General features: G+C 32.2%; 2 protein-coding genes across 6 annotated transcripts; one reads left to right on the plus strand and one right to left on the minus strand.

The window, feature by feature from the left end:
• Window positions 1-489: 489 nt before the first annotated feature.
• Window positions 490-9,425, plus strand: LOC138323728 (UPF0193 protein EVG1-like). Its single transcript, XM_069268531.1, has 7 exons — window positions 490-640; window positions 2,252-2,314; window positions 3,276-3,375; window positions 3,812-3,900; window positions 4,242-4,376; window positions 6,234-6,334; window positions 6,758-9,425. The coding sequence occupies exons 1-7, from the start codon at window positions 547-549 to the stop codon at window positions 6,857-6,859; spliced, it is 684 nt and encodes a 227-aa protein (XP_069124632.1). The 5' UTR covers window positions 490-546; the 3' UTR covers window positions 6,860-9,425.
• A 954-nt stretch (window positions 9,426-10,379) lies between these two features.
• On the minus strand, window positions 10,380-19,927 carry LOC138323726 (lysosomal dipeptide transporter MFSD1-like). 5 transcript variants are annotated; one of them, XM_069268526.1, is made up of 14 exons: window positions 19,430-19,927; window positions 17,531-17,553; window positions 17,039-17,145; window positions 16,599-16,702; window positions 16,186-16,241; window positions 15,770-15,919; window positions 14,604-14,759; window positions 14,172-14,287; window positions 13,729-13,829; window positions 13,172-13,280; window positions 12,462-12,602; window positions 11,687-11,826; window positions 10,998-11,112; window positions 10,380-10,567 (listed from the first exon to the last, which is right to left on the minus strand). In XM_069268526.1, exons 1-14 carry the CDS (start codon window positions 19,465-19,467, stop codon window positions 10,415-10,417), a joined length of 1,509 nt encoding a protein of 502 aa, XP_069124627.1. In that variant the 5' UTR covers window positions 19,468-19,927; the 3' UTR covers window positions 10,380-10,414. The 5 variants fall into 5 exon arrangements, with proteins under 5 accessions (XP_069124627.1, XP_069124628.1, XP_069124629.1 ...); XM_069268527.1 differs by lacking the exon at window positions 19,430-19,927 and adding an exon at window positions 18,226-18,376; XM_069268528.1 differs by lacking the exon at window positions 16,599-16,702 and having other exon boundaries at window positions 19,430-19,923.
• Window positions 19,928-20,155: the final 228 nt, after the last annotated feature.

Below are 20,155 nucleotides of genomic sequence, written 5' to 3' on the forward strand. Positions count from 1 at the left end.
ATGTGTATTATGGCTTATGATATGAACATAGAGACTGTCAGCCTACGTCCATAATTTTTCAATATGTAGTACTGTACAGTCAGTACCATGTTGTATTCTCTGCCGATTCCCTATCGAACCCAGGTACCCAGCCCTGCAAATTATAAATAGTATTTTTCTAATCCTTTCTCTAGCAATTTCATGGTATTACTTCATCTGTATAAAGTTCAATATCATGACAATTTCAATTCACACTTTGTCGGTATAACATGGTTATCATCAGAAACATATATAGGGCCTATATATGTTTCTGTTATCATACATTAGGCCTATATATATATATGTAATAACGTGTCAAAAATCCACGACTCTCGAATGTTGTAAATACCAAATATTTCAAAAACAGTTGCATATGATTTTTATTTCTAAGCTGCCGACAACATGAACACATATATCGAGTCTATATTAAATGCAATATTATTAGTTACACGCATATTTTTAGCAAGTGCTTTTACTCGAACGCACCGGAAATGACGTCGACGTCCATAGTAGCCAAATTGTTTCAAAATGGCGGATGGCGTACAGTCTCGAGTGGCAGGTGGTGGCTTTTGGAGTCAACCACAAGTTCAATACAGCAAACAAACACATGCTTTGCTGAAAGGTTAGTGTAATTTGTCAGTTCTACATACATGATTTTTATTTTCGGTCATAAACACCTCATGTATTACAGTACATTTGATTTGATGTCAGATCGCGATCGGCTTGTAGGCCGAGAACAATGTAACATTGTACGATGTCTACTGAAATATTGATACAACAATTTATATAAATCCACGTGAGTAAGTTACTGTAATATCTATGCTTTAAATAGATATTTAAATGGAAATATTTTAAATAATCTTAACTATTAGGTTTGTTATCTTTTTACGTGTGCGTGTAGTATTGTGACAAACATTATTTCTGTGATATTGACAATAACTTTGAAATTAAAAACAATGAAATAACAGTTATTTTATATTTTTGTATATAATAAGCTTATGTCACTATTATTTCACAGAAATCGTATAAGATATAGTCACAAGGATTTAATAATGAACACTACTATATATCATACAGTACTAGTAATTTACAGTACACGTACTTTAATATGCACGACATCACCGACAAAGAGTATAAACGATACCCATCACTCAACAATAACTGATGACCAGTAATGATGTATAATAATGTTTATATGTGGTTTAAGGCAAGTGGCATATGAAATTATTTAACAAGTTTGATAAAGTCAGTAAATCACAAGCTCTAACAAACCTCTGGCCTGGGGATCAACAAATTTGCGTTGTTATAAAAATTATACACATATTGCAAAGATGTAAGAAGCTTGACAAGGAATGAAGATTACTTACTAGTATATCAAACAACTATAATTGTTTAAGAGTGTTCGTTTAAGACATTTTTCATTGTATATATGTTATTGTGTGTATTAGAATTTTTACTTAGAGGTAAAAGGTTTTGTACAAAGTACAATATTATAAATAATTTTTTTCATTTAACATGTATTTGACTAGCTATAAATAACTGTTGGAAAGTGCAAATCGGGCCTGAGTTTATAGATAGATTTCAATTTATCATATGATCATTATGATCATTATGATGCAAGCTGTTACATGTAAATTGTTTGCAGTGACAGCTAGTTTAGACAGAAACATGTATACATAGTCTTATAGAGATTGGCAACACCTCCAATTTTACGATCGGCAGATGTACCTCTGTATGAGCTAGGGGTTTTTAGATAAACTCTTAAATAGTTGAATATAAAAGAATAACTTTGATATGTTATAAAAGTTAAGTAATTTTCAGATGGTTTTGAGTACGATTTTGGGAAGAAAAAATGATATTTTAACTTGTATATTAATAAAACAAAATGCACTTCCGGTTTTGAATGCCTGATTTTCGAAAAACCAGGTAAAATTGCTTATTTTCAAGCTTTCAAAAATCATGTTAGATAACATCAATCGGGAAAACTAATCACATCAAACCATGATATAATGTTTAAACTTTGTTTTGATGCAAAAATATCATGTTTGAAAGAATACACTTAAAAGTAGTTAGCCAAGGCAAAATGCTTATAAACCGGAAGTCCATCTGCCTGTCAACAAAGACAAAGAAGGAGTTTCCAATCTCTATGTATTTATGTTTCTGGTTAATAGACCTACGTCTTTATGCAGATTAATAGAATGCATGTGGATGTATCTCAAATTAATTTTTACAGATATGATGAAAGAATCAAAACTAACAAATTTTCAGCAGCGACATCTGGAAAAAACCTTGAGAGGTAAGTGCATTTATAAACTCACTACCTTAAAATTACATTGTGAGTCATCATTTGACTCCAAGTACCATGCTTCATTTGGTATTTTCACTACATATGTAATTTTTTATGTATATATTTGTAAATGTTATAATTTGATATACTTTGTGCTTATTTTTTTTCTTTGATTGGACTTGCATAATTCTCAGTAATTGCATTACATAGCTCACTGTTAGACATCAAGTTGATCCTTGACATGTGTTTCAAACCAAGAGTCAAAAACATCCTCTCAGGCCAGTTAGGGGTCTACTGGATGACCTTCACAAGCTTGGATTCTTTTACTAATGGGACTCATTCACGTACCGCGAGATACCCGATAACGTTTGTGCGGGACTATTATTTCCATTGGTGATGGAATGACGTCAAATGACATTTTCACGGGATAACGTCATTTCAGCAGAAGATTACAAAGAGTTCCATTCCATCACCACTGGAGATACTAGTCCCGCACAAATGTTATCGGGTATCATGTGGTACGTGAATGAGTCACATTGCCAATGCCTCATGCAGTCATATACAAGAATTATGACTAATGCATGTACATATGTAGATCATTATACATAATGACATGTCATTTATATGCATTCATAGCAACAGAATAATGTTATTTTTTCTTGATTCCTATAAATTATTTTATTTATGAAAATGTTGAGTACTTATTAAGATATCTGCAATAATAAATGTGTTCAAAGAATTATGGGAAATACAAAGCTATTACTGTATAAATGAAATGAGAAAACTGAGGAATACATGTATTTGTTTAGGGACGAAATCTAAAAAAAAAAAGATACCAGTAATCCAGAAAATACCCAAATACATTGTACATATATAGATCTCAATAGAACATATGACACGCTACATAATTTTGGGACATCACTCTATCTGTAAGAGCCAGCTGATTTATACATTAACATTGTTTTAACAGGTGGAGGTTCACTTCCTTCTGCATGTCCTCCAACACACAGTGCTCAAAGGAAAAAGACACCAGTCGCTGCTCCAGCTCCCCGTAAAGTATTCAATGCAAGGTATATAGTTATGACCTGCTGTGCCCACTGTCCAGATAAATGATGCATTTCATAGACACAAACTTTATAAATGGAATCAATAAAAATTATTAAAGAAAAAAATCATACAGGAAAAAAAAATGTTCTCATTCTGTAATTGCACACATACGTACTGTATGATCAGAATATATTTCATTTATATATTTCGACATTGATTGTTTGTAATTTCACATTGACATGCCACAGAAATCTGATCCTTGAAGTAAAATGAAATATTTATTAGACTAAGTATAAGTTACTTAACTCCTGTAGTCAAAACATTAAAATTTAGAAAACTAAAATCTTAAGGAAAGAAAACCCTAAATTCTCCTTAATCCTACTGTATCTAAAACTTAAAACTTTATAAGAAATTTTTTTAAGGTTTACAATTATATTTTGCTTGTTTTTAATACCTTAGAAATTATAAAACAACTGTCAGAACAAGGGAACAGATGGAGAAAATGGGAGCATTCGAAAAACCAGACTACACTCCAGCTTACAATAGCAGTAAGTTATTTATTTTAGACTGAACATTTGAGATCAATTAATTGACTTGAATTAATTGTATAGTATGTTTTATGTAATTATTTTAATAGTAAAAAGTTAATGGCTTAAGCTGAATAGGCAATTTATTTAATTTAATTAAAAGAAAACCAACTCTATCACTTTAAAGCTGTAGTTAAATCAGTAATTCTAGTATCAATCTTCTGTGAAAATTAAAAACTATTATACTCATTTCAATTTTCTGTTAAGTGAACTGTTATATTTATGTAATATTCACACAGAAAATATTTTGAATTATAATGTTTTCTAACGCCTGTCTATCAATTGTGGTTTCATGTTTACAGAAGGTGCCTCAAAAGAGAAAGAGAAATTAAGACTTGCTAACATTATGGAGTTTGGCCAAGACATTCCACCACCTGATCAACGCAAACAGAAAATCATAAGGGAGCCAGCACCAGAGGTTGACAGATTTGAAGAATGTGAGTGTTTTACAACTTTCTGTTCAGTTATGTGATTTCATTGTGTCAAAAATACTCTAAATAATGAAATGCTTAAAGATGCTCCACCGCCAACAGAGCATAAACAATACTCATTATTTGAACAATAATTGGTGTTTAATCGTGTATATATTATATGTGTCTAATTAACACAAAAAATAACAAAGACAAATCATTTTGTTTGCCTCTGGTGCATGCACAATCAGTGCTTCATTCCATATAGGACATAGTGCCACAGTATTTTTTCGGGATGCAATTTTTGATAGTTTTATCTTGAAGTAAAATTAGAAGCTCAAATTTTTCAAAGGTGGTAATTGTGTAAAGTAAGTAACTTTTGTAACTGAAGAAAAATACTTATTTGTCTGCTCCTGTTTTTAATAGAGAAAAAATACTTTTTGTCAGCGTTGGACCATCTTTAAAGGTGCCACATCACCAATGAATGTTAATATTTAGGTTACCTGACCATATAGGTCTTGGTGACTTATTGCAATAGTCTTATGTCCTTCGTCGTGCGATGTCCATTAACATTTCCTTGTGAACGCCATAACTTGAGTAAATATAAATCGAGCTTAATGAAACATTGTTTGAAGAATAATATTGGAAAGATTCCGGAAATTCGAAAACCAGGTTGATTAGACAGTAATTTACAGAGTTAATGCCCTTCACACTAAAATTTATTATTGGACCTTATTAACACAATTACTTGAGTAAGCGTATGCACCAAGCTTCATGAAACTTAGTATTTAGACTAAAATTGGAAAGATCTCTGACAAGTTTAAAAATAGGCCTGATTAGATCATACCTTACAGAGTTATTGCCCTTGGCAATTATAATTATTGCTTGTGAACATGATAATGTGAGTAAATATGAACCGAGCTTCATGAAACGTTGTATGTAGACTAACACTGGAAAGATCTTGGATGTATCTGAAAATCAGCTTGATTCAATTGTAACTTATGGAGTTATTGCCCTTTGCACCTTTGGACCGTGAACATGATAACTTTCCTAAATATAGGTGCTGAGCTTAATGAAACTTTGTATGTAGACTAACATTGGAAAGATCTCAAACAAGTATGAAAATCAGTTTTATTTGACGGTAATATACATAGATATTGCCCTTTGCACAAATAATAATGATTGGACCTTGTGAACACGATAACTTGAGTAAATATGCACCCAGCTTTATCTTAACTTTGTATGTAGACTAATATTGGAAAGATGCCGGACGAAAATCACTTTTATTCAACTGTAACTTAATTTCAGAGTTACTGCCCTTTGCAATAATAATTATTGAACCTTGTGAACACGACAATGTAAGTTAATATGCACCAAGCTTATAATGAAACTTTGTTTGTAGACCTATTAGATCTATGTTCCTATTTCATGAACATCAGTAGCCAGGCTAGTAAATGACATAACTAATTTGTATAAAAAATCAGGGGACTGTTAAGGCCCATGGGCCTTTTGTTATCTATTAATAACAGGAACAGCTGCAGACAAATTAGTATTTTCTTCAGTAATAAAATTGACCTACTTTACACTATTAATATCATTGAAAAGTTTGAGTTTCTTATTTTACGTTAGAAAAAAAGTATCTAGAATAATTAATTTCATTCCGAAATTAATCCATGACATTATGCCTTATCTGGAATGGGGCACTGATTTCACACAGACAACAAAAGCAAAATAAACTACCGGTATTTTATATATAATTTTTGTGTTAATCAGACATTTTTATATTCTGTTGTAATTGGAGTATCTGTAATATTATTGTTTAGTAAAATTATATAAAACTCAAATTTTAAAAATATGTGTTACGATGATTTGTTTATGTTGCAGTGCAATCTGAGATAGAAGAGAGGCGATCTTTCCTGAGGGAAATGGAAGGATTGGGAAAAGGTGCTCAGTTTAGGACTATAATTGCTACAGAAATATCTCAGGTAAATTTCTACTGGTGTTTTATTACCTTGTAATGCGTAATGGTATTGATTTTAGAGTGTTCAATCTTCCTTTAAATCAACAAGAAAAAAATATAGACTAAATGTAAGATATTCTTAGGCAAAGAAGTATCTCCTGTAATCTATTATCTTGTCTGAGAGAAAGAGGAAAATATATTGTATAATGTATCAGATCTTTCATAGGGTTGTATTGAGATATGCATACATAGTGTATATGACTATTACAGCGTATATACATACCGACGTAGAAGGAAATTACTATTCTATGAAACTAAATGGGAAAAAACGGTTCCAAAATAAATTTCCCCTTTCTTAATGTAGCATCAAGTTTTAAAATTAAATTTCAGCATGTTTAATGTTGCAGTTTACTTATATATATATATGTTGTATTAATTTCATTTATAGCTTATTAGAGAAATGGAGGTAATTGACAGTAAGAAATCAGCAGAATTGGAAAGACTTATAGAAGCAGAGAACAAACGAGCTCTAGCGAAAGAGCAATCCTGATGTAACTTTACACAGACTGATAAGTATGTAAGGTTGATGCTGTCTGCTACACATCCTCAACATTCCAGGGGTTACCATCACTCATGTTATATACATCCCTAGACTATGTCGGAGTAAAACTGAAGACATTTCAGGAGAAAATAAGACAAATCACAGACTTAAAGTGTTTTCTTTCAAAGATCACAGATAGCGACGTCCAACTTCAAAGCCATACATATACATTATACTGTTACCAAACTACTTGTGTCATCTATCGCCACATACAGAGCCTTCAGTTTTTCTATGACTTAGTCAAGGAATTCATATAACAACAGTGATAGTAACTGTTGGAATATTGAGGATATCTGTTATATAACAGTCATGCACAGTGGTATAGTCTTGTGTTCATCCAAACAACTCACTCGTCCAAGTGAAACTTTGTATTATACACTCCAGTTCAGTATGGCATAGTAACTTTATCTTGGATGGGTGTTATACACTCCAGTTTAGTATGGCATAGTAACTTTATCTTGGATGGGTGTTTAAAGTAATAACAAATCTACTACAAGTTGTAGATTTTAAATGTATGGATGTTGAGATGAAAATTATCACACGCAAACTTAATCAACGCGGTAACAACATACTTTCTATCATACAAAATTATTTGGACAACAAAAGAAAACCGGATGATTTGGAAAAAATGCTTTCTATTTCTTTATTTTTTTTTAAATTGTAATATCAACCCTTTTAAGATCACTAGTTACATCAAGTGATTTAAATTTTACTAAATTTATCAACAAAATAACGTTTAAATGATAGCTTAAACCAGTGCAGTTTTTGTTTTTCTTCCATTTTCAAAAAGCAGTAAGGAAACGATTACATTATTTTCATACTTAAAATTCTCATTTTGTGTTTGCTGTAGAAAGAATAAAATATGAATCATTTATTATTAAATACATTGCTAGTGGCAGTTTGTGTGATTGGCAATATCAAGAAGAAATTAATCTTGATTTAATGCACTTCCATTTTTTGTGATAAATGTTTCCTCTTTCCGTCCATTTTTCTATATATTATTTAACATGTATTAAACTGTACTGGATGCTTTATTGCAAACAGATTTCCAGCTTTAAGTTTTAAAGTGGGTATTCAGAATGAAGTATATGTACTTGATGAAAAAGCTTTCATCTGTAATCTGATTATATTCATTGACACTTAGTACTTGTGTAAAAATGGCATGCATTATGACAATAAGTATACCAATTTTACACAAGTAAAACCATACTTCAAATATCGCATTGTTGATCAAAATCGATTGTCCAAACATTCCAGCTATTTCATTTCTGAAAATGTTAAAGTTCTGTCGATGTCAATGTTAATGTGTACTTTGTCTATTCATTTTCATAACCTTCTGTAATACATACAGTATAGTATAACAAAGATGAAAAATCAAACAATATGTCTGTTGATGTAGATTGCTAACACATGTGGTTTAAACTTTCATACATTTTGAAGGATTGTGTAATCGTGACATAACTTATTCTAAGTACATTCATGTATTAAAGCTATTCATTCATGTTTTTGAATGTCATATCTAATTTGATACAGTAATATATGTATATTGAAATAATTTATTCATAAAATGAGAATTGTCTATGTGATGCCGATTGTTAAATTTGAATTGTAGTAATTTGAAGCATTGTGTTAATTTTGCATATTATATATATATACATGTATATGTTATTTTTATTATATACATGTAATTGCATTCGTTACTCAGTTCCAGTAACTTTGTAGCTTACATATCGATTTTGCATTGTGTTTACTAAAATCATGTGTATAATGTTTATCGTAATTAAATATGATGTGATAATTTAATTAAATATGATGTGATACTATTGACCAATAACATGAATACAATGTATTTTTCTTATTAATATGTTGTAGTTATAAATGGGGGACTTTTTCTTTTCCATTCTTCTAATAGAAAAAATAACTTGCCTTACATTAAAGATGCTCCACCGTCGAGGGAGCATAAACGATACACATTATTTGAACAATGTTTAATTGTGTTTAAATGTGTCTAAAAAAACACAAAGATGCATATAAGATAATTTCCTTTGCTTTTTGTACATGCGCAATCAGTACTTCATTCCATTTAGTGTCAAGGATTTTTTTTCGGGACGCAATTAATTGTCTTTAATATTTTTATTTTGAAGTAAAATAAGAAGCTAAAAATTTGAAATGGTGGTAATGGTGTAAAGTATGTAGTTTTTGTAACTGAAGATAAAATACTAATTCGTCTGCTCTCGTCTGCTCCTGTTTTTGATAGAGAAAAGATACCATTCGTCAGCGATGGAGCATCTTTAAGTTGTTTGATTTCAAAATTATGTTAATTAAGTGCAATAAATAACACAAAATTGATGTTTTATGAGAAATGGGTTTAATTCTGCATTTTGCTTTAACGTTTTGATGATATACTGGTATGGAAAATATGTTTTTTTTATCTAAAACAAACGATAAATGCATTAGCCTAATATGTATAGAATATAAGGCATATGTATAGAATATAAGGCAGTCGCCAACACATTTTTCTTCTTTTACATGTACGATCTTGACATTTGGCCAAAACCAGAAATGATTCTATATTCATGTATACGAGGAAGAAAGATCGTCTCGAGATGTTTTCTAGAAATATTTGTCATAAACAAGTTTTAGATGATGTGTGAGAAAACGACATCTATACTTCGAAAATGTAAAATAAAACCGTCTGTCTCGAATCTCATTAATTTGAACCGAAATAATTAGAAAGAAGACCATAGGAATGAAATCCAAATTACGATTTTACATGGAAGATATCATTTATTTTATAAATTCAATTATGCACTCATTTGTTTGAATGTGTGTATAAACCTCATATGCCGTCCTATTCATTAACGGTTGAATTGTTTTATTTGCCAGTTTATGTAAACTGAAAACAAAGTGTGTTGTCTAGCACAATAAATATTAATCAGCCACGTTTTTTAGTTTGTATTTAATTACACCTCCGCAGCTTTAACGAAGTTGCCGTGGGGATATACCAGAATCTTTATTCCTCGAACAACTCCAAAATTACGGGATCAATTTCAATGTAACGTCACTGTAGTGTTGGGGGTCGACCATCTGAAGATGTGTTTAAAGGTTGTATTTTCCGTTGTTGTTGTTGCTATGGTACATGTAACTAGGTCACCATACACCGGTATGTAAAACTGGTAAGTAACCGCATTATGACACTTTTTTTTAGTATGGATGGTTTTTGTTTAAACTTGATCAATTGATGTAATATGGATGACTTATATTTTACACATGGTATGGTATGATAACGTTTACCATGTAAACACAACGGAGCTTTCTTAAAAATAGGCATTGTTGGATTAAGCGGGATATTAGTTAACCATTGGCATACGGGTCTAGTTACCCTTGAAATGCGTTGAATATATACACAGTGTTGATATTAGGGTTTTGAGGAATGACATACACAATGATAACTGCGGAGACGTTGGCGGGACTTTGTGACATTTTTTATGATTTAATGAGATATCATCTTTGAGAGAGGCTGGACACATTATCATTGTCCCTTGTAACGGTTACAGTTTCAGATTCCAAATGTTTAATAAGGGAAGTTCTTTCATTGATAACTAGATTAGCTCTCTTGTTCTGGAAGTATGACAACCCGGGGTTCAGCAAGTTATCCTGAAATAAAACATAAAGGACATATTTACATAATTTCTTTTTTTTTCAAGTTTCTCTTGAATATTAAACTCACAAAAGAACTGTCAGGTTTCATTTCCCGTCAAGGTTCCCAAAATATATCTGCATTATCTGTATAACGAACTATGCTTACAACGAAGTGATATTTTGGCCTTTTAGAGGTTCTTTATAATCGAGTCTTACTGTATGCTATCAAAAGTATTCAATCTGCATTCACATGTCTTATAGATTAAAAATACATCGTAGTTGTCCATTTAGTTGCATAGACACGTATACAATGTATTTTTTTCTTACCAGATTAAATCTTACTGATCCCTGATGTATAGATAGAATGAGAGGAAACATACTGCAAATAGTCAATTACAGATAGTATAGCGTGACATGTACACTGCATAACGGTTTATAGACTTACCTGCTTCATATCCAATGTATTGACAATGATACTACAAACCGCAGATAAACTACACAGACCCAGTAGTACCCAGAACATGATGCTATAATTGTCAAGTTGCTCTGTCTTGTCTAGGCTGTGGCAGCAAATAAACACACAGTGGAAAATCGTTAAGACAGGTTATTTACAATTGTTGGTGTTTTGTAAACAATTTTAAAATGACCACTAGACAGATTGTACTATAGCATGATCATACACATAGTGTTGTGATTGTAACTGTATTGTCATGTCACCATGTACCAATGCTTATTTTTCAATTCATCATATTGGCAGCAGGCTTAGGTCTTGCAACCAATAAGTACATAATACACGATGCATAATAATGTTGAAGAAAATGTAAGTATAGTTTCTGATCTATTCGATTTACTTCCCTTTACTTCATTCAGTCTGTATTGACGGAGTGACACGAAAGGAAACGGGAGTCAAAAATAAGATTATCTAAATTAATTTTTGACAATATTGTTTCTCAATTGTTGTTGAATTCGTTTTGACATTAAACGTCTTTTCAAATAAGATCACAAGCACCATAGCCTCTTTCATATTTTCTTATGTAACTGCTTTTTACATAAAGACTTGATTTAAATTTGACTGGGCCAAAGTGGCAGCCTGAACATTTGACATTTTGAAATCTGCACCTGATGAACACATACCTTTCTGTACTGCCGAGTATCTTTCCTATCCCCAAGTTAGTCAATCCTACACCTAGTCCCTGCATAAAGATGGTGATTCCCTGAGCGGTGCCCAATATGTCTGTTGCTACGAGAACGGAAACCGACGGCCATAGACATATCTGTAGGGTGGAGAATAAATTATAATGTTCATAATTCAGTATACCGGGGTTTGAGCATTTATTTGTTAGAATTGATCTTCGGCATTAGTTTAAAGAAAACGACGTTCCTTATACAGTATACATAATGACGTAACAACCAATGATCATACCCAAGCATTCTCGATACATCAAAGAGTTACTTTCACAGTTGTATATTCACGCCTGTACTATCTCATAGAAAAAACTGAAGATTACAGAGTACAGAGAGTGACACTTAGCTTCAAATCAACACAATTAACTATAGTTTACCGTTATTCGATTGTTTTAACGTACATCAAAGGGAATCTCAGCAGGCGTGTAAATGTAAAATTGGTCAGGTTTTTTTTCTTCTAAACTGCCTTCAGATTTGTGGTGGATAGAGAAAGTAACCCCTGGAGTATCGAGGATGGTAACCAAGGGAATATAGAAATGTTTACAAAACGAATAAACATTATTGATGGGATATCAATTAAAATGTTTTAGCATACAGTAATTTAGTATATAAATCTTTGTATAAGAACTTTCTCTGTAAAATGGTTAAGTTGATGAAATGAAAGTACTGTTTTATAGTGTCAATCATTTGCTAAAACGGCTTTATATAGAAAAGAAATACTTACAGCAAATATGGTATAGGTTATGCCCAGATACACTGTCAGTATAAGTGGATGTATCCCCGGACAGAATGAGAATAAAGGGAATATTGGAACAGTAAGTATAGCACAACAGGACATCACAATTCCCGTGATATTGATCTTCCTCTGTCAAATACAATACGTCATGACATGAGGTTAATTCACCATATTCGTATCGTTTAGTCTCCCCTAAGTTAAACATAAGTTTTTTTGTGTGTTTTTTGCTATGCCATTCTGTTATTTCTAAGTGTTTTTTTGTGCTAGGCCATTCTGTTGTTTATAAGGTTTTTTGTGCTAGGCTATTTTGTTATTTATAGGTTTTTTTTGTAAAAGGCCGTTCTGTTATCTATTTTTCGACCGCGAGAATATTATGTTAACTAAAGCATTTATCACTTGAATGATAGCCTCATTATCTTGCTACATAATTACGTTTAAAACATCATGTCGATATAAATACATCGCTCGATGAAAAAATTACCATATTTGTATCTTATTGTCTCACCCGGAATTTTGGTTAGTTATATTTTAAAAGTTTTTTTCCTGTTTTATGCCAAAATCGAGAAAATATTCGACCCATGATAATAACAGGCTATTCAGTATCGTTTGATCACTTGAATAATAACCTCATTCTCTTGCTACATGATTAATTTATAACATTATATTGACATTGTTCATAATAAGTTAACAGATCTAACCAATAGGATCCCCGCCAGTGGCGATATGAGAACGGACACGTCGTATACGGCTCCATTGAAGTAGGAGGATGTCGTCTTGGAGTAACCATATCTATCTTGTATGTATTTACTGTAATCGAAGGAAGACACTTAGGCTATAAAATAAATCTTGATACTTCTGCAAAAAACAATATATAACTTTAACTTTAAACAAATATGACCAACCAGCTTATGAGCAGGTTTATGCACTAGTCACTTTATAAAGTACTGATATGCGAAATGAAATGGTGAACCACAACTTGGCTTCTTGTTTTGCGAGTACACTCATTTTACTATACCGTAGACGTAAATATTGGCAATATTGGCAGTATTGCCGAATTCATTTTGAATTTTTATTGGACTTATTAAGTACTAAGTATTATAATTCTCAAAATGTTGTTAACTGTTGGTCCTGAATAACATGAATAGCTCAACTTGATTCGTGAGAGTCCAAATTACGGCATATACAAAATATAACAAGTCATAAACAATACATTGCTTTTTAAGACACATATTCAGTTCATTGATATAATACGCACCTACCGTTTCCTATCAATGGGAGATAACAGGCGTAGAAGGCCATAATCACAATACAGTGAAGCCAGTAAGCTTTAGGAAGAAGTCGGATCTCTTCGAACGTCTGCAATGTTTGAAAGCAGTTACATATTTTATCTATTACAAGATCAATTATTTTTATATCGTGGCCAGAAATATAAATGTAATTATGATAACATGCAGAAATGAATAGGAAATATATCCAACCGGATTTCAGTATCATGAAATAATATTTGGATTATATTTTAGCTTAACAAATTAAAATGACATCATTCTTATAACCTCATTTGGGGTTGGCTCAAAAAATCTATTTTCAGTTTGAGATCGTTTCAAGATCTTTGAGTGTGATATTTTACAGTTTAAGTGGTTTATGTTAATCAAACGTCAAATAATACCAAGCAACACAGTAGTTATACAATAAACTTACTACAAAATTTGACCTCTTGTCTAATTTCAATTCAACTTTCATTCGAGATTGTCCATAATAATCTAATGCTGACACTGATATCGCACACACGACACTCAGGGAACAAATAGCAGCAGCTAAGATGATATATAAGGCCAATAGTTAGTCATGAAACAATAAGATTTTTTTTCAAACGTAATACATAAACATTCAACAACCAAATCTCCCACAAAGTTATATCAAAACGTTAATGTTGAAAACAACGAAAATAACTTTGTAATATCCAAATAAAAAGATGTTTTAAATGTAAATGAATATTTACATTATAATGTTGATTTATAGTTGTTTTAGGTGTAAAAGGTGTAGTAAATTATTTCAATTTATTAGATACATATTACTATTTTTAAAATGTTATCTTATTATCCGTATATAAAGCAGAAGAAATAATCATACTTATCCATAAAGTTGTTGACAAGCCGATCAAATTTGCCATGTTAGTAGTGAGGAAGAAGTTAGAAACATTACCAAGCCGTAAGACAACTACCATCAGACTAAATACTACCAATAGATTATCAGGAAACCAGGAGGCTAGAAATCTATTCTGGACAACTGAAACATAATAAAAGGGTCATTGAAATCTGGAATTAAAATTAGGTGCATTGTCCACTGTTTACAAAAATTTGTTAAGCCAAAATAACAGAGGATCCTTTTCAGATAATTTCTCAAATTTAAGAACCGAATTGTCACGTTTATCATTCAACATATATACATATGATACTACTGCTGATTCGTTTGATACTTGTACTGTAACCATGGAAGTTTACACGAAAAGAAATTTATGTTTTTTTATGCTGAAATTTTCCCTGCGTGTAATATTTTGTTATCGTATGAACTGTGTTGCTAAACTTCCAAAGTTTTTTTTTATCTATCACGAAAATAACAAAGCTGCGAAAGGTCTACACCTGTAAATTACAAAATTCAGCCCTTACGAACAAAACCATGTTTACAGTATAGCATATGGTCTTGGACAACATTCGATCGTTCTAAAAGAGCGGAGAGTAAATTTGCTCATTGTATCACGCATGAAAATAGGAATTTATTATCAAGTGATGTCATTGTTTGTTTGTTTGTTTGTTTGTTTGATTAATATACGTCCTATTAACAGCTATGGTCATGTAAGGACGGCCTCCCATGTATGCGGTGTGTTGCGTGTATGTTGTGCGAGGTGCGTGTTTTCGGAGACTGCGGTATATTCATGTTGTGTCTTCTGGTATAGTGGAACTGTTGCCCTTTTTATAGTGCTAAATATGACTTTATGACCTGAAGAGTAAGACCAATTCTAGGATCGCTCGCTTGAAATAATGGTTATTCCCGCCATTCAAGCATCATCAAATGACAGAGCAGTTGGCGTATTGAAATAGAGAAATTGTTTCTTTTACAACAGGGTGCATCGGATCTATAGTTTATGACCAGTAAGGATCATGTTTTGCGACGAAAACCTCTTATATATTAAAAAAATGCAGTAAGAAGCTGAAAAGTAGTTTAGTAGTTTAATAACATACTTAATGAAAGCACATTCGTCCCTTTATGAGAGCTGGACTCCCGATACTTGAACTTACTAAGAGCAGGACTTGTTCCGGCCCCAAGGAGTAGACGACCACAGAACATGAGTGGAAACATGGCAGATGTGCTCCTTATAGAATCAGTGGCAGACACTGCGAACATCAGGGTTCCTAGGCATGCGACTGATGTTGTAAGAATTGATGACCCTACAAGTTCATATGTAACAGAGCTAATTATTTGATATAAAAATAACCCGTTCCTCCGCCAGGGATTGAACTCGGGACCTTTGGATTACTAGACGCTCAACTGATCAACCTAAAGAGAAGTTCCTTCAAGCCGAGATGTATTTTGCAGCTACGATTCACCAGGGTTACAGTTGTAACATATTATTGAAAAGCATGCGTGTGATAGGTAACCACATACATATCAAGCTTACTCTTAAAGTTATCATATTGAATAAGACATATCTTACCTCTGTTTCCAATTTTGTCGATGAAATACCCTCCAGGTAAAGCGCTCACTGCATTCCTGAAAAAAGGTTGTGTTGGTATAAGGATGGATGCCAAATATTGCACAAAGTGGTGTACTTCTTCTGCCAAATCTATTTTTAACAGAAATCGGTCACGTTGTTGGTCAAGTCAATCAAAAGGAACCATTTGATATGATAAATTTATTTGTTTAACAAATCAATTTGTTTAACAAATCAATTTGTTAAACAAATTATTTTTTGGTAGCAATATCGAACTCTTATACTTTTACATCAACGTACGCGTAGTTCTCAATTAATGTAAGCACTAATATGGGGTAACTTTTGTCTATGTACATATTTCAATAATCTTCAACAGAAATAAAGTTTGTTTTAGTGCCAAGATAAGCTATACATACATCCATGAGTACGCGGCATACAACTGGTTGTAACGGTCTGGTCCCAAACCAAGACAGTCAGTGCAGCACGTCGTATTGGCAGTGAGGCTACTACAGTTTTCCGTCTAATTGGGTCCAGAAAGCGAGTTCAGTTTTTGAAGCTGGGAATTATTTAAAAATGCAAGAGGATGCTACCAAAGATAGCATTACTCGTAACTGTTTATTTTTGATGACAAGTGATGTGCTCACTATTTTTTTATTCCTCATTTCACAAGAGTTGTCTGTACAAATGAACTCTTAAACTTGATGGAAAATATCAATGAAAATATCATTTTGCTGTATAATTTGAAAATAATTTTATTTCTGTTTGTGACTTATGCAACTGTTACAAAAATATTGAAAATACGATATTCATATTGTTTTGTGATGCAGCTAAAGTGAATATATATCTTACAACTTACATGAACACCCTGTAGGTCTTTTTGTAATGCACCCAGGACATCGATATTGAAGTAACAACCAAAGGGAAGGAAACAGGCAAATACAAGCAAAACATAGCGTGTTCTCCCTGATAAAATGATAACACATATGTACAAATAGGCACAGACTTTTACCTTTGCTCTTTAGTTACATGTTAGTTTCCCGAGATATAATATCAGGAGGAAGTTATTTTTTTCGATATATTTTTGTGTCTATAAAATAATAACTTTGCGTCACATAACGCTATATTCTTCATCTCGCAGGACTCTTCATACATTCATTTCAGTTAATGTTTTGCTTTCAGTATTCTCTTTTTTAGACATAAAAAACCATCACCCTTTATCAAATATACTGTCATCAAATTATTGAAATTGTTGTATTTACGGTCTTTGGCCACAATGAGGATTGTTCAGACCAGCTTCGATATCACCTCAAGTCGTTTACTCATTCAATACAAAGTAATACATACTCACATTCTGTTACATCCATATCAGACCTGAAATCAAATCAGTACAGTGTACTTGATATAGGGTAATGACGTTTGACTGATCGAGCACTGTTAGCAACCTATTAGGTACTTGACACTGAGGGTCAAAGACGACCAATGCAAGTGACCCAGGGTGCGGTGTTCATGACCAAGCCTCTTTGAACTTCGGTATCATCTACCCAACAATTTGAAAGTGGCTATGCATCACCTGGAAACTGGGCTTCGTGAAAGGAAATTGTCTGATCCATTATGATACTAAAATGATGTGGTATTTATTATGCATTTTAGGAAGAATGTAAAAGTATAGCGATAAATATTAGGATAAATCAAATAAAATGGTAAAAGTACATGTATTTGGGGTTTTTTGTTTTAAATTTAATTGATAAATGATGAACGTGAACTGATAGCCTCTATGTCCATAAGATATATTACACAAATTATATAATGACAATGGTAAAGTAAAATGGAGATTAAAAAACAAAATAAAAAAAATGCATGAAAGCTCATGAATACCCAAAGGAAATGCGTGCTTCCTACATCCGTATCCAATAGGCAGTGAACTGGTAATTAAACACGTGCATGTGCAATTGTATATTGTACTGTATATTTTTCTATACGGAGAAGGCTTTATAGGAATGACCAATCAGACAGTAAGATAATTCTTATATGAAATTCACTCACCTTGAAGTCGGAAAATAGATGGCTTCAGTATTGTCTTTCTTGGGGAAAGGAAATATTTTAGTAAGATAGTTATTTGTCCATTGATCAAGAGTAAAATTAGCCAATAATGTTCTATTTATAGCTATTTCATAGATAGTTAATCAGGTCAACCTTGTTATTTGGTATCTATGATTATACCTTTGATTATACATTTGTTTATTTGTTCACTGATAGTTATCGTTCGATGGTACATGCGCTTCACAAGTGATTAAACAAATAAAAGCATAACGAATTCAGAATTTGCAAAAGGTGAATTCCACGTCCTACTGTGTATAGTGTTATGTTCGTTGATAATAAAAAAAAACTTACCTCATATAACCGTAAAACTGTAGTAAACGGATGTTTGATTGTATGACCTTTGTCGTGGTCAATATTTAGCAACAGATTATTTATGCATTCCCATGGTGTCTAGCTCTTAGAAAAACTATACTGTTATCAGCCAGAATTAGATTAGAAGTTATCCACTACAATAAGATGTGTGACATGGGATTGTAGTTCTACGGTTAAAAATAATATACAATGTGTCTCGTTTAATTTTCTTATTTCAACCCGTTCTCCCTTATTACCGTTTTGTTAGATTTACATCAAACTGTGAACTAGCAAGAATGCTGAAGATTACCTTCAGTAGATAAAGTGTTTGCATTGTAAACAACCGTGGTGATTGATAAACCAAGAAATTCAAGGTCACCTGAACGTATTCTGTATGAGTTCTTACCTTGATCCTGACTTACAGCAAACCCTGCATGTAATTTATAACGTAGTTCAACCGTATTGACATAGATTTCAAAATATATTTCCATTACAATATTGCTATTACAGTTACCTGAACCTTACTTTTTTATAATCATGGACGGAGGAGAGCTATCAATATGTTATTCAGCACCAAAAAATCCTCTAAATTTGCATACGGCATACAAGAAAGAACTATGCATAAAGTGCATAAAGTATGTGTGTTGTGATTAACGCTTTTAAGTCATACATTTTTATTTGCCCATTTGAATGATTTACACGGCTCAATTCATCAAACCTTATGGTTTTTATGAATTAACGAAGTAAAATTAGCTTGTTAAAATGTTCACCCAGTTATGGTACATATCACTTAAACTGTTTTGAATTTGTTTTTATCAATTGGCGTGTGACACGAAAATATATTGTTTACACTTACATTTGCATTAAAGTCCTCATATTCCATATTTGTGACATGGCTTCTGGCTGGGGAATTACAGTAACGTACCAAAAGTCTTCGTAATTTTTATTTTTTTCCCATATCTTCTTTTTTTACATTTTTTCTTTAATTTAATTAAGTTTTAATGTGCAGCCGTGACATTCAGTATCTTTAAAAGCAATACAATAATTCTTCTTAACCGTTCTTATTCTGTAGCGGTTTGTCCCAAATTGACGAAGAACCACATGGACACTAAATGAGTTAAGAATTCTGTGAACTTTCCCAACCAATCAAATATTGTTTTTTATTTTTACAAAATACATATGTGAATCGACCAATAAAAACTACTTTTACATGGTGGTCAGTAGCAACCGTCTGTAGACCATAAGCGACATGCCAATAACTGTTTTGCACATTCTCAGTGTTACCTTCAGTTATTATTATGTAAATAAACTGATCACGAGACTCGTTAATTGCAGTATAGATAAAAACAGTTCTTTCAAAAATATCCCTGATACGCATACCAATACAGTGCGGCTTACGGAATACTCTAGACACTGGACAGCGTAGATCACTGTTTTGTTTTATTCTTATTGAATAGCTTATCAGTAGAAAACGAAGTAAATTCTACTTTAAACCTGTGTAAAAAATATAACATCTTTCTTTTTATTTTATTTGAATTTACTTATTTAAAACTTAAAGTGTAATTTACAATGTGGCATTACT

The sequence above is a fragment of the Argopecten irradians genome, chromosome 5 (genome assembly GCF_041381155.1).
Source record: "Argopecten irradians isolate NY chromosome 5, Ai_NY, whole genome shotgun sequence".
Lineage (NCBI taxonomy): Eukaryota > Metazoa > Mollusca > Bivalvia > Pectinida > Pectinidae > Argopecten > Argopecten irradians.